This window comes from Drosophila ficusphila, unplaced genomic scaffold, assembly GCF_018152265.1.
Source record: "Drosophila ficusphila isolate 14025-0441.05 unplaced genomic scaffold, ASM1815226v1 contig_791, whole genome shotgun sequence".
In the NCBI taxonomy this organism is placed as follows: domain Eukaryota; kingdom Metazoa; phylum Arthropoda; class Insecta; order Diptera; family Drosophilidae; genus Drosophila; species Drosophila ficusphila.
In genome coordinates, this window is record NW_025064737.1 from 12,289,441 (window position 1) to 12,306,723 (window position 17,283).

At 40.6% G+C, this 17,283-nt stretch overlaps 4 protein-coding genes across 7 annotated transcripts; 2 read left to right on the forward strand and 2 right to left on the reverse strand.

Moving 5' to 3' along the window:
- Positions 1-99: 99 nt before the first annotated feature.
- Positions 100-9,919, forward strand: LOC108098866 (protein piccolo). Of its 4 annotated transcripts, none has more exons than XM_017202052.1 (15): positions 100-1,388; positions 1,497-2,147; positions 2,204-2,299; positions 2,366-3,004; positions 3,060-3,188; positions 3,243-3,521; positions 3,577-3,630; positions 3,689-3,763; positions 3,834-3,920; positions 3,973-4,653; positions 4,722-4,778; positions 4,851-5,072; positions 7,757-7,846; positions 7,905-9,158; positions 9,412-9,919. In XM_017202052.1, exons 1-15 carry the CDS (start codon positions 182-184, stop codon positions 9,561-9,563), a joined length of 5,673 nt encoding a protein of 1,890 aa, XP_017057541.1. In that variant the 5' UTR covers positions 100-181; the 3' UTR covers positions 9,564-9,919. The 4 variants fall into 4 exon arrangements, with proteins under 4 accessions (XP_017057541.1, XP_017057538.2, XP_017057539.2 ...); XM_017202049.2 differs by having other exon boundaries at positions 4,851-5,062; positions 5,119-7,846; XM_017202050.2 differs by having other exon boundaries at positions 4,851-5,062; positions 5,122-7,846.
- A 141-nt stretch (positions 9,920-10,060) lies between these two features.
- LOC108098870 (abnormal spindle-like microcephaly-associated protein homolog) lies at positions 10,061-10,832 on the reverse strand. Its single transcript, XM_017202056.2, has one exon. The coding sequence runs from the start codon at positions 10,671-10,673 to the stop codon at positions 10,242-10,244; it is 432 nt and encodes a 143-aa protein (XP_017057545.1). The 5' UTR covers positions 10,674-10,832; the 3' UTR covers positions 10,061-10,241.
- Positions 10,833-12,394: 1,562 nt separating this feature from the next.
- On the reverse strand, positions 12,395-15,044 carry LOC108098867 (DNA replication licensing factor Mcm5). The gene is made up of 4 exons (XM_017202053.2): positions 14,757-15,044; positions 13,592-14,702; positions 12,701-13,522; positions 12,395-12,636 (listed from the first exon to the last, which is right to left on the reverse strand). Exons 1-4 carry the CDS (start codon positions 14,906-14,908, stop codon positions 12,520-12,522), a joined length of 2,202 nt encoding a protein of 733 aa, XP_017057542.1. The 5' UTR covers positions 14,909-15,044; the 3' UTR covers positions 12,395-12,519.
- Positions 15,045-15,473: 429 nt separating this feature from the next.
- LOC108098869 (protein arginine N-methyltransferase 1-B) lies at positions 15,474-17,273 on the forward strand. Its single transcript, XM_017202055.1, has 4 exons — positions 15,474-15,609; positions 15,673-15,945; positions 16,010-16,239; positions 16,363-17,273. The coding sequence occupies exons 1-4, from the start codon at positions 15,607-15,609 to the stop codon at positions 16,982-16,984; spliced, it is 1,128 nt and encodes a 375-aa protein (XP_017057544.1). The 5' UTR covers positions 15,474-15,606; the 3' UTR covers positions 16,985-17,273.
- Positions 17,274-17,283: the final 10 nt, after the last annotated feature.

A 17,283-nucleotide genomic window follows, 5' to 3' on the forward strand; every position in this document is an offset into this window, starting at 1 on the left:
ATAAACTTCCTTGAACTCTGCAAGGGCAACAAGTTATCCTGCGTCAGTTGGCAATATGTTTTGGCACCAATGGTGTTGACATGGCAACTTTTGCCTGGCAAGGTTTCCAGGCAAACTCGGACATCGTTCTTGGTCAGTATCGATTCAACATTTATCCATGCATGGTGTTTAAAGAACTGAAATGACGACGACGAGTTTACCAAGAGTTCCCGAGGGTTTGCGGGACCTCATGAAGGTTTATACCAAGGAAGTGTTACGTGAAAAGCCGGCTGATTTGTATGGCTTTTCGGCCAACTTTTTCAACATGATTGTCGGTGAAAAATCGCATCAGAAGGTGCGAAAATACGAACCGGTGCAAACTTATGAAACCATCATGAAAAATCGCATTCGACAGCAGGTTCCCGTTTCCCTTGTGTTCAATATAATCCCCGAAAAACTGACCGATTTGATAAAACAGTTCATAAAGGCAGTGTTAAAGGAAAAACCTGAGAATATATACATATTTGCACAGGAGTACTTTCAAAGAATGTCGAAGGAAAAGTCGGGACGAATTGAGTACACCAAATATTCGACATATGAAAAGTCATTAAAGGAAAAGGAAAACATTCATCCTGTATCGAAGGTGACTTGTGAATGTGGTCGTATACTGAGTGCAAAATCAAAGGATGTGGACAACAAGGCATCCGTTTATACAGATACCAATTTGGCTGAGGCAGATCAGAAAACATTTTCCAGCAGCATTACCTACTTGCAATCAGTTGTCATTATTCAAAGACATTTTCGCCGATATCTTAAGCAGAGGAATTTGGGTCGGCAAAAGGATAAATGTAATAGCGTGGAATACATGGCTGCTATTGTCATGATTCAAAAGCAGATTCGTCGCTATTTGGCCAAGAAGCGGGTGGATAAACTTAAAAATTCATGTGACGCCCAAAAACCTCATGCTACATTTAATACAGCCGACTATATGAAAGCCGTTGTCGTCATCCAGCGTCATTATCGCATATATTTAAAAAGAAAGAAGGAGCAAAATCGATTGAAAAACGACCCAGTATCCTTGGCAACAGCAGCCATCATAATTCAGAGGGCCTTCAGGAGGATGGTGGAGCGTCTTAGGGTTAAAAGAAATGCCTCCTTGGCCGCAGATCAAGTCGAGGAACTCAACGACAACGCCTCCGAGACTGGATCCTACACGTCCGTATCCACCGCACTCCTTTCCACGGAATCTACCGAATTGGGAATGGCAAATTACGAGGAACGCGTCCACCAAAAAATAATCCACGAGGACGAGGAAGTGGAGAACAATAATGTCGATGCCGGCCTTCGGAAGGACTCATTCGCAGAACCCATTAAAGGCGAACAAAAATCGATGCAGCTAAGGAAAAGCGGTAATTAAAGAGGGCAATGCTTTCTGAATAATGAAATTCTTGTAATCGAAAATTTCATTTTAATCTTTGTTTTAACATTTTTTGTCTTAACACTTACAAACTTTCCAGAAATCCTTAGCGGTGCTTTAATCGAAAATATGATTACCAAGCCTAATTTGGAAAACATTAAGGATTTCAACACTGACTCGAAAGATTTAGAAGGGTATGGAGACATTGAATATGGCAAAAATAAATCTAGTCAAGATATAGAACCTGAAGTAGTACCTAAGAAAGCCAGCTTAGATCAAGAATCGGTAATTCAAACCGAAAGTAAAACTGAAACAAGAGAAGATGAAGTCGCGTCGGAAGACAAGGCTGAAATTGAATCTAATAAAGCTAGTTTGGATGAAACCCAAGATGACCTTAAAGCAAAAATGGCTATACAAGAAACAGAACCGGAAAATATTGATGAAATAAAAGTGGAAAATGCAAACACAGATTGTATAGAAAAAGAAGGTAGCGAAATAAATGAAATACCTAATAAAATGGAGAAAGTAGAGAGTCGTGAATCAAAGGAATTTGAAACAGTAACGAAAGACGATCAGCTTGATAAAAAAGATAGTTCCACTATTTTGTCCAACGAAACAGTTTTGCCACCCAAAACTATGAGTTCTGAAGAGGTTCCAATGAAAACTGAAGTTACACCTACTGTATCAATTGAAATTGAACATGTAGATGATATTTTACAAGATTCCACAACTACTCTTCAAGATGCTAATGGTTTGTAATTTATAATAAATGTAAAGAATAATGTACCTAAAACTTTATTTCAATAGGTGAAACAGTGCCGGATACTTTAAATGAGGACTCCGTGGAGGAAAAGTCCAAAAGTTTGCCCACGGACAATTTGAAGATGGATTCAACCAAGCAAGGTACTTAAAACTGAACATTTTGTAAAGAAAATGTAATTTTCAGATTGTTTGTTTATTCTCTTGTAGAAAGTGTTGAAGAAAATACTTTGGAAGTATCTGAAGATAAGATCATTTCAACCCCGATGGAAATATCTGAAGAAATCATAACTCCAACCACTATTGGGAAACCAGACATATCTGCTGAAAAAAAATCTTCAAATGAACATGAAAATACAACTTCAGAAAATATTGAGGAACCCCTCATATTAGTTGAAAAAAGTTCTTCAGTTGAGCATGAAAATACAACTTCCTCAAAGTCTAGAGGAAAGAGAAGCATTGAGGATGAAAAAATCGTTGAAATAAGTTCGGAAACTCCAGAAACAAAAATCGATGTCGACCACGTCAAATCTGAAACCGATGAAAGCTTAGAACCAATTAACCAGGATGAAACCCAAATGTCAAATGAACAACAACTGGACTTAGGTGTCTCATCGGAAACTACACCAGCCATAGAAGAAGATCCTGAAAAGCCTTCAGGTGCTAAAGATGAAACAATATCGGGCAGCGTTGAAACTGTAGAAAATAATTTGCAAGATCCTGTGGAGAACGTCGCTAAAGCATCGATTGAAGAAATAGATTTGGATGAAAGTAATTTACAAGATCCTGTGGAGAACGTCGCTAAGGTATCGCTTGAGGAAATAACTTTGGATGATGCTGCAAAAATTGGTAAAAAAAAAAAGTTTTCAGACTGTTCTGAGATTGTCAATACACCTATTTTCAGATGATTCCATCACGGAAGATAAAAAAATAAGCGCAGAAAGCATAGAACTTACGGATGGCAAAACTCAAAAAGAAGATGCAACTTCTAAGCCTGGTAGTGCGATTTCATCAGGCAAAACCCATATTTTAAGTAAATATATTTTATTTTGATCTTTTCAATTTTTTAAAAACAAATTATAAACAGAGGCTGAAGAGAAAAGTGGCTCAATGGATGACATAGAAGCTGGCAAGAGAGACCTGGAACCTTCAACAGAATCAACTCGAAACAGTGAAGAAGAGTCCGGAGAAGCCGTTGAAGAAACGGAACTGGTACAGACTGAAGTCATGAAGCAGTCAGAAGAAGAATCCGCAGCAACGGATCCGAAAAGTTTGGAAACTGAAGAGGTTTCTTCCGTTGAAGTAGAATCACAGCATGAAAACCTAAAGAATGAACATCCAAAGCCAACTGAAGAAGAACACGAGGGTAATTTTCTATACAAATACTTTAGAGACTTACTTCATTATCTACATTTTTCTAGATGGGTCCGCTTTAAAACATATAAATGATGGTATGGGAGAAATAGTAATTTCAAGTAATAAGTTTATTATTAGCATTATCATATTAGTTAATTAACCATTTTTAATTTATAGGTACTGAAGTCGAGAAAGATCCTTTAAGGTCATCTTTGGAAGTCGAATTAGAAAGTTCCATGCATGCTGTTTCTGGTAAGATTAGTTGGTTTAAACAATTTAGTTAATCAATTGGTCCGCAATCACTGAGACTTTTTTATTTTAGAAATTAATCAGGATTTTAATGAGGACGACAAAGATCAGCCCCAACAGGATATGAAGAAAAGTATTGAAGATTCCGTCGCTGCCGTTGGTAAGTGTTAGCCTAATTACGTTAAAATTTATCTAATTTATTTAAATCGTAGGTAAAATATCTTCTCTTAAATCAGAAAGTTCTGAAGCTGAAGATAAACAACCGGATATCGAAAATGTTCTAATCAATTCTGATTCTGTGGATAATTATGACAGTAAAATAGTAGACGAATCTAAAGAATTGGTTAATATATCTGCTAAGGAAGAAGACAGTACAGAAGTTGAAGAAAAAACAATGGTAATAGACCCATTACCGACTGAACCCGAAACGCTGGAGATGGAAGGTAGTTCATTATTAGATGAACAACCGATTATCGAAAATGTTCCAACAAATTCTGAATCTGTGGGAGATAATGACAGTAGAGTAGTAGATGAATCTACAAAATTGGGTAATAATTCTGTTAAGGAACAAGATAGTACAGAAGTTGTAGAGAAAAAATTGGTTAAAGACCCTTTACCAATTGAATCCGAAGCAGCGGAGATAGAAAATAGTACATTAGTAGATGAACAACCCAATATCGAAAATGTTCCAACTAATTCTGAATCTGTGGAAGATAAAGTCAGTACAGTAGTAGATGAATCTACAAAATTGGATAATACATCTCTTCATAATCAAGATAGTTCCGAAGTTATAGAAAAAACATTGGTAATAGAGCCTTCACCGATTGAACCCGAAGTCGTGAAGAATGAAGTCAGTACATTAGTAAAACAGTCTCTGGAGTTAGTTACAGAAGGTATTACATTTCACTACGTCTATTTTTCGTTCAGACTGATCTAACCTCTTTGATTTTTTTAAACAAAGCACCAGGTACCACTGATAAAACCAACATATCTGTTCAGGAAAAGTCTGAAAGCACTGGTAAGCATAATGTTAATCCTCGTAGGGTATAAATCCTTTCTTGTTTTGCAAAAACCTTGAATGTATGTTTAGAGCCAGTATCTGATTTGGATAAAACGGAACCAAATGAAAGTCTCACAGTTCTCCTGGCTGAAGCTAATTCCCCAAATCCTGAAACAAAACCCTTAGAAGCCGATGCCTCGCAAGAAGAGCAAAAGGATCAATCTTCTGATTTAGAAGGGAGTAAGCCCATTGGTGAGGATTTAAAAGCCAAACCGGACTCTGAAATTCCCTTAAATTCCGAAGTAATTACTGGTAAGAAATCCGAATCGAAATCTTTTTAAATTTGTTTTTAAATTAGCAGAGAAACTCTTCATTGCTTGTATCTAATCAATTAATTGGCACCCAAAATTTACCTACTAACCATATTGAGATTGAAAAGAACACCAAGAAGTTGTCTAGCCCTAGTATAAAAGATAAAGATATTGGCACCCTAACATCGGGTCGTCTGGTACCCACGCCCATAGCTGAATTGCAGCTCAAGTCATTCAAAAATCCCAACGACGATGGCGCCTGGTATGATATATATGTGGAGCCCAAGGTGACATCTGATAAGGATTTTGAAAGTTCCTCATCAGCGGTTCAAACCAGCAAACCTGATACAGATCGGCAAACATCTTCAATTGTAGAAGAACCTGTTATTGTGTCTAATAGGGTTTTGGAGAAAACATTGGCATCGGTTCCAACTAACAAAATTGTGGAAGAACCCATAATTGCTGCAGAAAGAGTTCCAAGTTACTATATGCCCATGGAAATTGTGGAAGCCGCTGCTCCAAGAGCTAAGAACTCTGTTTCATTCTTTGTTTCGTTTGACTCGGATGATGGAAAACCAAAGTATAAAATACCGAAAAGGTTTAGGGATGACTCAAAAAAGGATAAGCATGAGGAACCTGTGAACGATGATATAAATCAGTCAGAGTCTGAGTTTGATTCTAACGAAGAGGAGATTGAAGTTATAGAAGTCTCGGAAGGCGATCCTGAGTATCAACCGCCCAGCGTTTCAAAACTACAAACCATTTTGGAACACGATAATGAAAATGAGCAACCCATAGAAGGTAATGATCAAAGCTCAGATTTGAAACCAAAACAACCTGAGTCGCCAATTAAAATTATTGAAAAAGAAGAAATTCGTTTAGAAAAAGTCGAGCCTAAAATACTCAGTGAAGAAAAAATACAAAAAACAAAAGATATTGATTCTGAGTATTATGAAACTCTCTTTAAAACTGACATTATAAAACTTTCAAGATCTGTTCAAATTATAGAAAAAGCTTACAAAAGGTTTAAGAATATTCGGCAAGAACTTGAGTCGGATTTAAAAAAGCAAAACGAAGCTGCAAGAGTTATTCAAAAGTGGTTTCGAAGCACATTAACTAAAAAGTCAGACTTAGGATCCTCGGATAGTACCCAAAAAGCATCTCAAAACCTTGCTGCCAAGAAAATTCAAAGGGCTTATCGTCGATATGTTGAAAAAACCAAAGAATCCAAATCTGCTAAAGAAAAAGAAAGTTTAGAAAGAACTCAAAAAGAAGAAATGGCTGCACTCATCATTCAAAAAGCATTTAGACTATATTCTCAGAGGAACAATGATAAACTAAACAAAGTACAATCCTCAGATAACAATGAACTTCAGCAAAATCAAGCTGCTAAAAAAATTCAAAGAGCTTACAGAAGATATTTAAAATTATCAGATAGGCAAGAAAACCTAAGAGGAAGAAAGTCACAAGAAGTTTTTAAATCAGAAGATAAAGAAGAAACTATTGGTGAATCGTCAATGCAAAAACTACTGGAAATAGAGACGCCTGGGGAAGTTAATACTCCAAAAGAAGCCGAAAGCCCAGAAGTAATACATGGAGCACTTCAGAATGAAGAGCAGAGCTCGGAAACAATACAAGGTGAAATTGATTCGTCACAATTAGCTAATGAGCCAAAAGGGATACAGGAATTAAAGACGGATGAATTTCAAGAGTTTGAAAATCTTTCGAAAGTTAATATGAGTCCAACTCATTTGTCAAAGCCATCAGAAAACCCAGAATTTGATACTGAACTACAAGATATACAGGATCCAGCGGAGGATAGTGATAGTGATCCAAAAAGTAGACAAGATTTACGGGCAGAAGAGTTAAACGATGTAGAGGAGGTTGTCGAAACCATTTCACAATCAAGGCACATCCCAAAATTGGCTGAAGAACCAAAAAAAATAAAAGAATTGGAGAATGTATCCCAAGTCAGTTCAAGTCCAATTCATTCTGCAGAGTTACAATCGGTCGATGATCCTGAAATTTTAAATGAGAAACAGAAAGAAGAATTCCAAGCAAAAGATAAACCTGAGGAGCCCATTGAGAATGTAACTGCAATCCACTATGAACCGGAAATAAAAAATGAAATCCAATCAGATTCACTCCAATTAGTTGAGAAAACTTTAGGAGCTGATTTAAGTCCTGTTGTCATATCAAATGACAAACTGGAAGGCAAGTCAAGTGCAGCTCTTATTATACAAAGAGCTTTCCGGCAATATATGGAACGAAAGAAACTAGAAATGTTTGAAGAAAGCTCCTTTGACTCGATCACCAGCTCCCGAATTACAGCAATAGAAACATCAACACCTTTAGCAAGTTTGGTTCCTGAAACCGCGGAGGAACCCGATGGAGATGCTTCGAAGACCAGCACGAAATCCGAGTGGTTTGTGGGATCAACTCGCATAGTACCAAGCCAGGGAGTCGTTGAAGATCATCTTGGGGTAGGCACCGATTCGGATCCAGCTGAAATTACAAGTAAAACTGAGCTCCACACCGGCACGCAAGTAGAATCAGTTGAAGCAGTAGATGATAGAACGCATGGCTCGCTTGAAACTAAATTAACTCCTGGTATTAGCAGTTCCAAAATCGATGAAAGTCTAGGCAGTTCATTTGAAAAGGATAATGCAGTCTCTTCTGGTTTAGCAGGTTTAGCAGATGATTCGGAAAGCGGACTTGGTTCAGTGGAGGATCCACTACTTCTATCGCAATCAGATTTCGGTGGAATCGTAAAGTGTAAGTTTGAAATAAAGTATAAAAATATATTTTTATATCTATTTTTAATGTTACTTAGCTCTAGACATGGCTTCAACTCAAGAACTGGTTAATAGTTTCCTTTTAAACGAGATTGAGTACGCATCCAAACAAGGATCTTTCTTAAAGAAAGTAAAGGAGGAACCTTGCATCAAAAAAACCGCTTCATTGGTTAATCTTTCCGAAGCTGAATCGGAACTGGATATTGCTGGTCAAAAAGCTGAAAACACGGACTCTTCATTGTCTGAAACCACTGGCTTAGATACTTTATCTGCAGATACAATCGACCAGGCAACCGTCAAGTTGTCCAAGCCGGATGAAATGATTGAAAAAATGTCGCAACTAAGGGACTCTAAGTCCCAAGAAAGGATTCCTTCGGCAGATCCCAGTTTTGACGAGTCCGTAGTTCGACCCCTGAGTTCCATGCACGAACAATATAGTCTCGACATCGAGGATGGAGATATTATTGTATATAATCGACTACAGCGAGACGAAACCCGGGAAAGTTCTGCTCAAAGTGACTCTGTGGTTTTTGGCGAGGCAGAAGTTGGAAAAACTCAAGATAAGGATTTGTTAAGTGAAGAAGAATCCGCAAGAGTGCATTTGATGAGGCATTATACCATCGCTGGAGATGATCCAAGGGGACTCTTTAGGTCTGTAACGATCGATGATGCTTTGAACTACGAAGACAATGGAGAAAAGGATATGCTCTTAAATAATGCCGCTAGTTTCTGTTTGGACGACGAAACCTCGGAGAACATCCGCAAAAAGATGATGGCTTATTCGCTGTCCGAAACGGATTCGGATTACTTTGATCCCAGGAAGTCCAGTAAAGAGGACTTTGAAGTAGACACTGCGATGGCCGATGCTATGGGCACATCCACTGAAACCGAATCAACCATTGTCTCGGCGGCTACTAAAATCCAGGCTGGAGCTCGGGGTTTCCTCACCAGACGAAGATTACGCAGGGCCAGTGCAGGAACCAAGTCATCCACTTTGGATACCAAGGCGTCCTTCGGCAACGATGCAATCAGCGAGTCCCTGGAGCGATTCATCGAGGAGGAAGCGGCGAAGAAGATTCAGGCTGCATACAGGATGCACACCCGAAAACGAAAGGGCAACAATCGGAAAATGGAGGGAATCAGTTTGGAGAGCAATCTGGCAGCCAGACGCCAGAAATTACAACGTGGCGATGCACTTCGAAATGACTCGACTCCCGATGATGAAAACAGTGTGATCACCAGTGGAGGACAAGTCCAGAAGAGCTCCAGAATACTGAAAAGCAAAACAGTTGGTAAGTGAATTCCTATAATCCTCATTAGTATTCAAAAGGAAAAACGTTCGATGTCTGAGGTCAGCAAGTGCCTGAAAGTATGCAATGATATGAGCATTTTATTCCTTCAATCAATTAACATTTTAAAACATAAAGGATTTCTTTGCAATCAATTTTATTCTTTCTTTATTACCCAAAGCTAACTAACCTTGTATTTATTTAAAGAAAAACAACTAATTCATATTAAAAGTTAAAAATTCGGTTTATTTTTTAGGCGAGACAAAGTCGAATGTCGACATGGAGTTAAGATGGCTAAAAATGAGGCAGAATTCAATGCCCGTACAAATTGATTGCGAAGTTTTCAGAGTTATCCCCAAACACATGCGAAAACGTATCAAAAGCGCCGAGGCGAACAAAAGAAAATAAAGTATACAATTCTATAGGTATCAACGCTGAACTATATCTAAATAAAATATATGTTTAATCGAAAATGTTTTTGTTATCAAACAAGCGGAAAGGCTTCCGGGAATAAATCATACCATTAATTTTCCCGTATTTCAACGTATTTAAGTTAAACGGTCTGTGGATGAGCGGATGGCTGCCACTTTTGTTCTAAACATTAAACGGATTCAAAAGATTTATGGGATGGGGGTGCATTTAATTAGTAGTGTCGTTAGGCAACCGGGTGATATTTCAAAGAGCTTTAATCAAAACAAAATCATTATAACAACTATCCGACTTTTCCTACTCGGAAAAATCCCATCCTTTGTGCGCTGTTTGTATAAGTGGTGGGATCGACAAATAGAATGTTTATTCACTGTATTCGGGAATATATACATGCAGCACACTGTAAACCAAAAATAGGCCTACAGAGAACACAAACAAACTGTTGTATCGGTAATGGATAATGTTGTCTTTCAAGATTGCGGTTTCTTGAGTAAGAGTATTTTATTCTTCTGGAAGCTATCAGTTAATATTAAACTATTTACACGACACATATTGAACTAAACGGTAGGTTTAACGCCTTGCTGTGCAACAGCAATCTTTGAATACACATATTTGTATGTACAGTAGAAATCAGAGTTGTGGAACAACGCCCATGGATTACCCAATGGGCTCGCACTGCTTCAGCTCCTTGCGTGTTTTGAATCCCCGGAAGCCAGCCTGAATTTTCACTGCCGCATCGGTGGCGATTTTCTGCTTCTTGCGCACCAGAAATCCCCGGAATCCTGCCTGAATTTTGGTGGCACAGCGATCCTCCACGGATTTTCCTGCATTTTCCGAACTGGTCTTCTGCTCGTTGCCATTTTGGCGGGGTTGATTTTCCTGGTTCTCCATGAGGGTCTGGTTTTTGGGCCTCTGGCGCTGGTTTCTCCTGGGATGAGGATTCGACAGGCGAGGATTCACGGACTTCTTCGATCGATGGATCTCTTTGCGCACGCGATATCCACGAAATCCGGCCTGAATCTTGATAGCCGCACTCTCTTCGGACTGCAAGGACGATGCTGATTCGGGGGAGCTCGGGTAAATGTACATGATCCTTCGCTGGAGTGCGACAAAAGTTGATTTTCCCTTGGCCAATGTGAGTCCGGAGTTACACCCCAAAGAATACGGCTTTCATCGAATTGTGGCTCTCTTGTCCGGACGAACTTGCTCGCTCGAGATCTAAAATTGTACTGGCGCGCTGCAGACACGGGCTTGGCATATGTACGGTGAGAATTTTCATTTTCATTCACAAAACAAAGGCCCCACTCAGCGATTTCGCTCTGCCCCCACATATCCCCACCCCATGTTTGTCTTACATGTGCCTTTTGTATCTACACTTTTGGGCACTGTATCCACATCTCTCCCGCGAGCATCTCACAAAAATCCACGGATGCCGATGACGTTCAAGAATTTTTTTGGGTTTAAGAAAACGTACGAGCGCGTTGGAAACAATTATCTAATTTTTCCTCAGCAGTCCCAATTATGTGCAACCTAATTAACAGACAAATAATAATGGTGATCGGTTGCGTAACTTAGCGGTTTTAATATATTAACTTTATCCACTCGTGCTCAGGTCGTGATTTGAAAGAAAATCCATCACGCAGCAATCGCTATTTTGGAAAAGATTGAGATTGTTTATGTTGGTTTGGGTATACGTAGCGGGTGGCGGAATAAAATAGAGTAAATTGGTTTGGGTGAAAAGCGAACTTATAGATACACACAGATCCCACAGCCATATATTCATGTGCAATGAAAGGAACATCGGTGCATCGCTTTGTTAATTGGAAACGATGAACAGACACACAGGCAGAGGTAATTGAAAAATATGAACACACATCTGCATCAATATCGAAATATGAATTTCAATTAAACTCTTATTGTTTGATGTTTGAATTATCTTGACCCTGGGTTCGATCCAAAGTTCAAAGTACCACAATGTTTTTAAACCTAGCCGCATGCGTGTGTTTAAATATGTATTTTATAGTCGCAAAATAAATTTTATTTATTTATATAGCTGAATGTTAGTTCTTTCGATATTCTGGAATTTTTTTGCAAAGGTCAAGAAAAACATGTTTCTAATTTTCCCCCTATAAATTATTGAAGAACTTGACGTCATTCGAACACCAAAACGCAGCACAGTGGCGTCATTAGATTGAAATTTATAGGAAATAAATATTATTGTTATGTCATTTAAAATGTTACAGTCACTTCACAGATATGTGGTAAACAAGATTGTAAAGATTTCCTTCCGGAAATTCATAAATTCGATTTGCTTATATACGGCAATGTATTTAAATGGCCAGAAGCGTACGTAACACGCTTACGTATTTTTGAAAATTCGTGCACATATGAGTACATTTCACTTTTTGTACAAATGTACATATGTATGTAAGCGATGTGCATGCGCAAATATACTAATTGAGTTTTGTATAAAAGGAAGTAATAAACGTTCTGAAACAGAGGAAAAAATATTTTTAAAAAATTGGCAAACAGCCAAGGTAATATGATTGGTTTTGTGATTTGTCCGAATGACGTAGGCAAACATAGACGAATGTAGAGCGAAATTGTCGGTTTTTGCGGAAAGTTGGAGGCCGACCAAAGGGTCTGTATATCTGTTCGAGCATCATCAACAAACAAAACTGAGATCTTGCTTATAATCTCATTTATGAATGTAAACAATCATTGATATTTATGTAACAGTCTGCCGGCTCGACTGACTTATGCACTTAAAATACCTAGGATTTCCCGCTAGCATAGAATTTGAACACAAATTTAAGTTTCTTTATTGGTCTTTATTGGTATTGTATGATTTTCTTAGTATTATAAATGAAGATACAATTAACATGACGAACGATTGATGAAACACTTAACGATGCGATAATATGCTTAACAGTAACTAGCAAATGCGATAAAGCATCTTACGTTGCATTCTGTGCTGAAGTTCTCCACGGCGAATCATGGTGTGAATTACCTTCATTACTGTGCGTTCTTCATACTTCTGACGCAAAAAGTCCTGAAAAACATTAAGTAACATAAGAAAAGCCACTTCTATAATAATATATACAAGATGTTATCACCTGCAATATATTCTGCTCCGAGACTTGAGATCCAATAGCGAAACGACGCTTTAATTGCTTCTCGATGCGGTTCAGGGTTTCCTGGTCCTCCTCGGTGGTGAATCCCTCGGCGCCGGCCAAACTTCCGGTCATTGCAGCGTCCAGTGTGGACACTTGGAAAAGGCGAAGAGCCTCGTTCACGTGCTCATCGGAGGCGAATGGCAGCAAGCGAATCTTGGCCAAAGACTCTGAGATGCGGATGACAGCCTCCAGTTGCCGCACGGTGATGGGAATGCTCAGTCGCTTGTCGGAAGCCTTCTCCTGCTGTCCGGCTCCACTGCGCATAAGGACGTAGCGACTCTTCAGCTTCTCGCCTGCTGCTTCGCTTAACCTAGGACCGCAGTGGGTGCGGCAGTAGTGGATGTACTTCTTAAAGGTTGACAGCGATATCTCGCCCTCGGCAGGTTCCGAAGGAGCAGACTTGTTTGAGCTCAGATGCACGTTGATGATGTGCTTTGCTAGCGTAATATCCCGGGACTCATCGTGAATATCCTTGACTATGAAAATCATGTCGAAACGGGAGAGGATGGTCGGCATGAAGTCAATGTTCTCCTCGCCCTTAGTGTCGTCCCATCGGCCGAAAATTGAGTTGGCAGCAGCCAAAACCGAACAGCGAGAGTTCAATGTGGTCGTGATGCCGGCCTTGGCAATGGAAATGGTCTGCTGCTCCATGGCCTCGTGAATGGCCACACGATCGTCCTCTCTCATCTTGTCAAACTCATCGATACAGACAACGCCACCGTCGGCCAGAACCATAGCTCCGCCCTCCATCACAAAATTGCGCTGGAAAGTATTTTAAGATTCAGTTACCATAGCAATGAAAAATAACAATTAAAATAATGAATGTCTTACCGTCTGAGGATCCTTCATAACCGAAGCAGTGAGACCAGCTGCACTTGAACCTTTTCCGGACGTGTAGACAGCAATGGGAGCAACCTTTTCGACGAATTTAAGAAGCTGGGACTTGGCAGTACCAGGATCGCCCAGCAGCAATACGTTGATATCGCCACGACGGCATAGTCCATCCGGTAAACGCTTCCGAGAGCCGCCAAAGAGCATGCAAGTAATAGCTTTTTTGATGTCTCGCGAACCGAAGATGCTTGGTGCCAAGGACTGCGAAAGACGCTCGTAGATGTCTCCGGAGGCGGCCATGCGGCGAAAGTGTTCCTCCTCGTCGGTTGTGATGTTGCTGTACCGAGAGATAGCACCCGCACCCTCCGAATCGACGGTGATGCCCACCACCCTCATGTAAGGGGCACGGACGCCAACGACGGCCTTCTCACGACCATCCTGACGAGAAGGTTTACCGACCTTGCGGATGGAGTAGATGCCCTGGATGAGCACACGGTTGCCGGGCACCACACGTTCGCAAAGAGAGCGATCGCAGAAGAGCTGCAAGTGGCGGGGAATCTCGCCCTGGGGCACAAAGTCCGGTAGCTCCTGCAGTTTAAGAGTTTGAAAATCCACGCACTTGCATTTATCTGGCATGATGAAGAATGGATCCAACGGGCATTTTGGCCTGCCCGCCTGCTCAGTATTGCACTTTCTGGGCAGAGCATAGCCCTCCAAACCCGGGTTAACTTTGAGATTCGAAATGACCGTGTTGCAAGACAGACACTGGATGGACATCCGCGTGGCCTTAGCACTTATTCCCGACGCTGCGACAATAATTCCAGCTATCTTGACCAGTTTTGAGACGCAGTCTGACTTCAACTGTCGTATATTAGTAGGGTTTGCATTGGAGCTGAGTAGGATTTGGATGTCATGCATATGCTCCTCGTGCTCCGGCCGGGGAGCTGTTATCTCGTCGGCCACCTCCCGGGCGGCTTCCTCGAAGATCTGCAAATGTTCCGTGGGCTGCTTGTTCAACTTGTCCGCCAAGGCCTCATCGAAGCCGACCAGGTCTTCCATTTCGATTTCAAGGAAGTAACGGCCATTAAGATAGTTTCTCTTTAGAGTGTCGCTGCAGAAAGTTTCTCTTTAGGAGCGTACGGCTGAGGATTGGCACTGCACTTACCGATATTTGTAGAAAAAGTTCTCCTCGTTGAAAGTGCGAATAAACTCTTTGTACTTCTTTTTTACAGCCTGCAAGTTGATTTGCGCATCTGTTTGGTTATCTCCGCCAAAATTATCGGAAAAGAACACGCCCGCATCATCAAAGCCTTCCATTTTGATTGGTAAAAATTGTGAAATGAGGACTCTTTGATAAACAAACGCTACTTTCTGCCCGCTTCCTTCTTTGTAATAATGCGATGTGCTAATATTTTGCCGCCAAAATTGCCGGGCAAGCGGTAGCTAGAGATGGAATAGACTTTCTTGCGAATATCGGTTAATTTTTTAATTGCTCAATTTGTTTAAATAAATTCTCCCGCTAACTTGGTAGTTGGCGAGTTATATTTGATTATATTTACGTAAATAAGTATGCCATTGGTAATGTTTCAAATGTTTTAAACTTACGTTGAAGCTTGGTTCATTCTGGCAGTATTGTAAAAAATACCGAAATTTTACCAGTCACGATAAAATCAGTCAACAATAAAGTTATACATACATAATTTATTTATTAAATGTTAATGTTGTATAAATCAAAAACATTTTTTGTAATGTACTTTTCTTTAATAATTAAAAGTCTTGTACTTTGAGCATATGAACGTACAAACGTCGAATTCTCTCCCAGTCACGAACCCAATCAGTGACTATCGCTGTCTGGCATAAAAATCGCACCACGCGCAAAAATACTAATTTTACGGTGTATAAGCGGCAGTGCTGCGAAGCGACACTCTAAACTAGCGTGCTGTGGAAATAGTCTCATCATTTAGTCGCTATTTTTTCGACGTGAAAAACCAAAGAGACGCCGAAAGAAATAGAAAATGGTGAGTTTTGTGCAAATTTTGAAGCCAAACGACGGCCCAATTGCTTACTGATCAAAATCACAGGCCAGCACAGACATCCCAATGGAGGCAGCTGTGGAATCTGCGATCGGCATCACGCCCAATTTAAATGCAAACTCAAACAATGTGGTAAAGAAGCTGCCCGCGGAGGGTTCCAAAGGGGATAATTCCAATGCCAATGACGAGATGACGTCCCGCGATTATTATTTTGACTCGTATGCCCACTTCGGGATTCACGAGGAGATGCTCAAGGACGAAGTGCGCACCGTCACATATCGCAACGCCATGTACCACAATAAGCATTTGTTCCAGGGCAAGGTAGAATGTTGTCCTTGATGTTCCATTTGGTATCCTTGTTAACCGAATATGCCACTATTCTTAGACTGTTCTGGACGTGGGGTGCGGCACAGGCATTCTCTCCATGTTCGCTGCAAAAGCTGGTGCCGCCCAGGTGATTGCCGTCGACTGCTCCAACATCATTGAGTTCGCCCGCCAAGTGGTCAACGACAACAATCTGCAGGATGTCATCAAGGTGGTCAAGGGCAAGATTGAGGAGATCGAGCTTCCGAACGGCATCGAGGGCGTGGACATTATCATTTCCGAATGGATGGGGTAGGTTTTTAATTTCCCAAATTTCAGATTTCCAATTTAAAATTTCCAACCAAGAAAAAAAAGGTTTTCATTCTAAGAAAAACTAATAGTATTTCCCGAATCTAATTGCATTGTCTTCTGTAGCTATTGCCTCTTTTACGAGTCCATGTTGGACACAGTTCTGTATGCGCGAGACAAGTGGCTAAAGCCAAACGGTATGATGTTCCCGGACCGAGGAACGCTGTATATTACAGCCATCGAGGACCGACAGTACAAGGATGAGAAGATCAACTGGTGGGACAATGTGTACGGCTTCGACATGAGCTGTATTCGAAAGGTGGCCGTGACCGAGCCACTCGTTGACGTGGTGGACCCCAAACAAGTGGTGTCCACTTCCTGCATGGTCAAGGAGGTGGATCTGTACACAGTGCAGAAAGAAGATCTCAACTTCTCGTCCAAGTTCAGCCTGTCCATCAAGCGCAACGACTTTGTGCAGGCGCTAGTCACCTACTTTAACATCGAGTTCACCAAGTGTCACAAGAGGCTTGGGTTCAGCACTTCGCCGGACTCGACGTACACACACTGGAAGCAAACCGTCTTCTATCTGGACGATCACATGACGGCCAAGAAGAATGAGGAGATCACTGGCACTTTCCAGATGAAACCCAACGAGCGGAACAACCGCGATCTGGACTTTGTCATTAACATCAACTTTAAAGGTGAACTATCCGAGATCCAGGAGACAAACACATACCGCATGCGCTAGGTTCGCCATAACCAATCCGAATTGCCAACGTGTGCTGGGGCTCAGAGCCCTGCGGCAAGGATATAAACAATGACTAGACGTAAGATTTATTCCAGTGCGAAATGTGCAACGAATTTGTGTTGCGTCTTCTCCTAAGTTCAAAGTGTACCTTTGTTAGTATACATAATATTTTAACACTCGTGCGCCTGTTTAAATTATTATTCGAACATACTTCTAAGAAAAGTTGTACAGTAGCACGTCAATTCTCACATAATAAATAGTGCATTGAGCACATCCCTTCTTGCTGGAATCAAATGCAT

Coding starts and splice junctions, on each gene's coding strand:
- LOC108098867 (XM_017202053.2), bottom strand. CDS start 14,908: ATGGAAGGCTTTGATGATGCGGGCGTGTTCTTTTCCGATAATTTTGGC. Junction 14,703..14,756: donor AACTTTTTCTACAAATATCG/GTAAGTGCAGTG, acceptor AACTTTCTGCAG/CGACACTCTAAAGAGAAACT. Junction 12,637..12,700: donor CGGAGCAGAATATATTGCAG/GTGATAACATCT, acceptor AATGTTTTTCAG/GACTTTTTGCGTCAGAAGTA.
- LOC108098869 (XM_017202055.1), top strand. Junction 15,946..16,009: donor AGCATTTGTTCCAGGGCAAG/GTAGAATGTTGT, acceptor CACTATTCTTAG/ACTGTTCTGGACGTGGGGTG. Junction 16,240..16,362: donor ATCATTTCCGAATGGATGGG/GTAGGTTTTTAA, acceptor TGTCTTCTGTAG/CTATTGCCTCTTTTACGAGT.
- LOC108098866 (XM_017202049.2), top strand. CDS start 182: ATGACGACGACGAGTTTACCAAGAGTTCCCGAGGGTTTGCGGGACCTC. Junction 3,189..3,242: donor AGGCAAAACCCATATTTTAA/GTAAATATATTT, acceptor AATTATAAACAG/AGGCTGAAGAGAAAAGTGGC. Junction 3,522..3,576: donor AACTGAAGAAGAACACGAGG/GTAATTTTCTAT, acceptor ACATTTTTCTAG/ATGGGTCCGCTTTAAAACAT.
- LOC108098870 (XM_017202056.2), bottom strand. CDS start 10,673: ATGTACATTTACCCGAGCTCCCCCGAATCAGCATCGTCCTTGCAGTCC.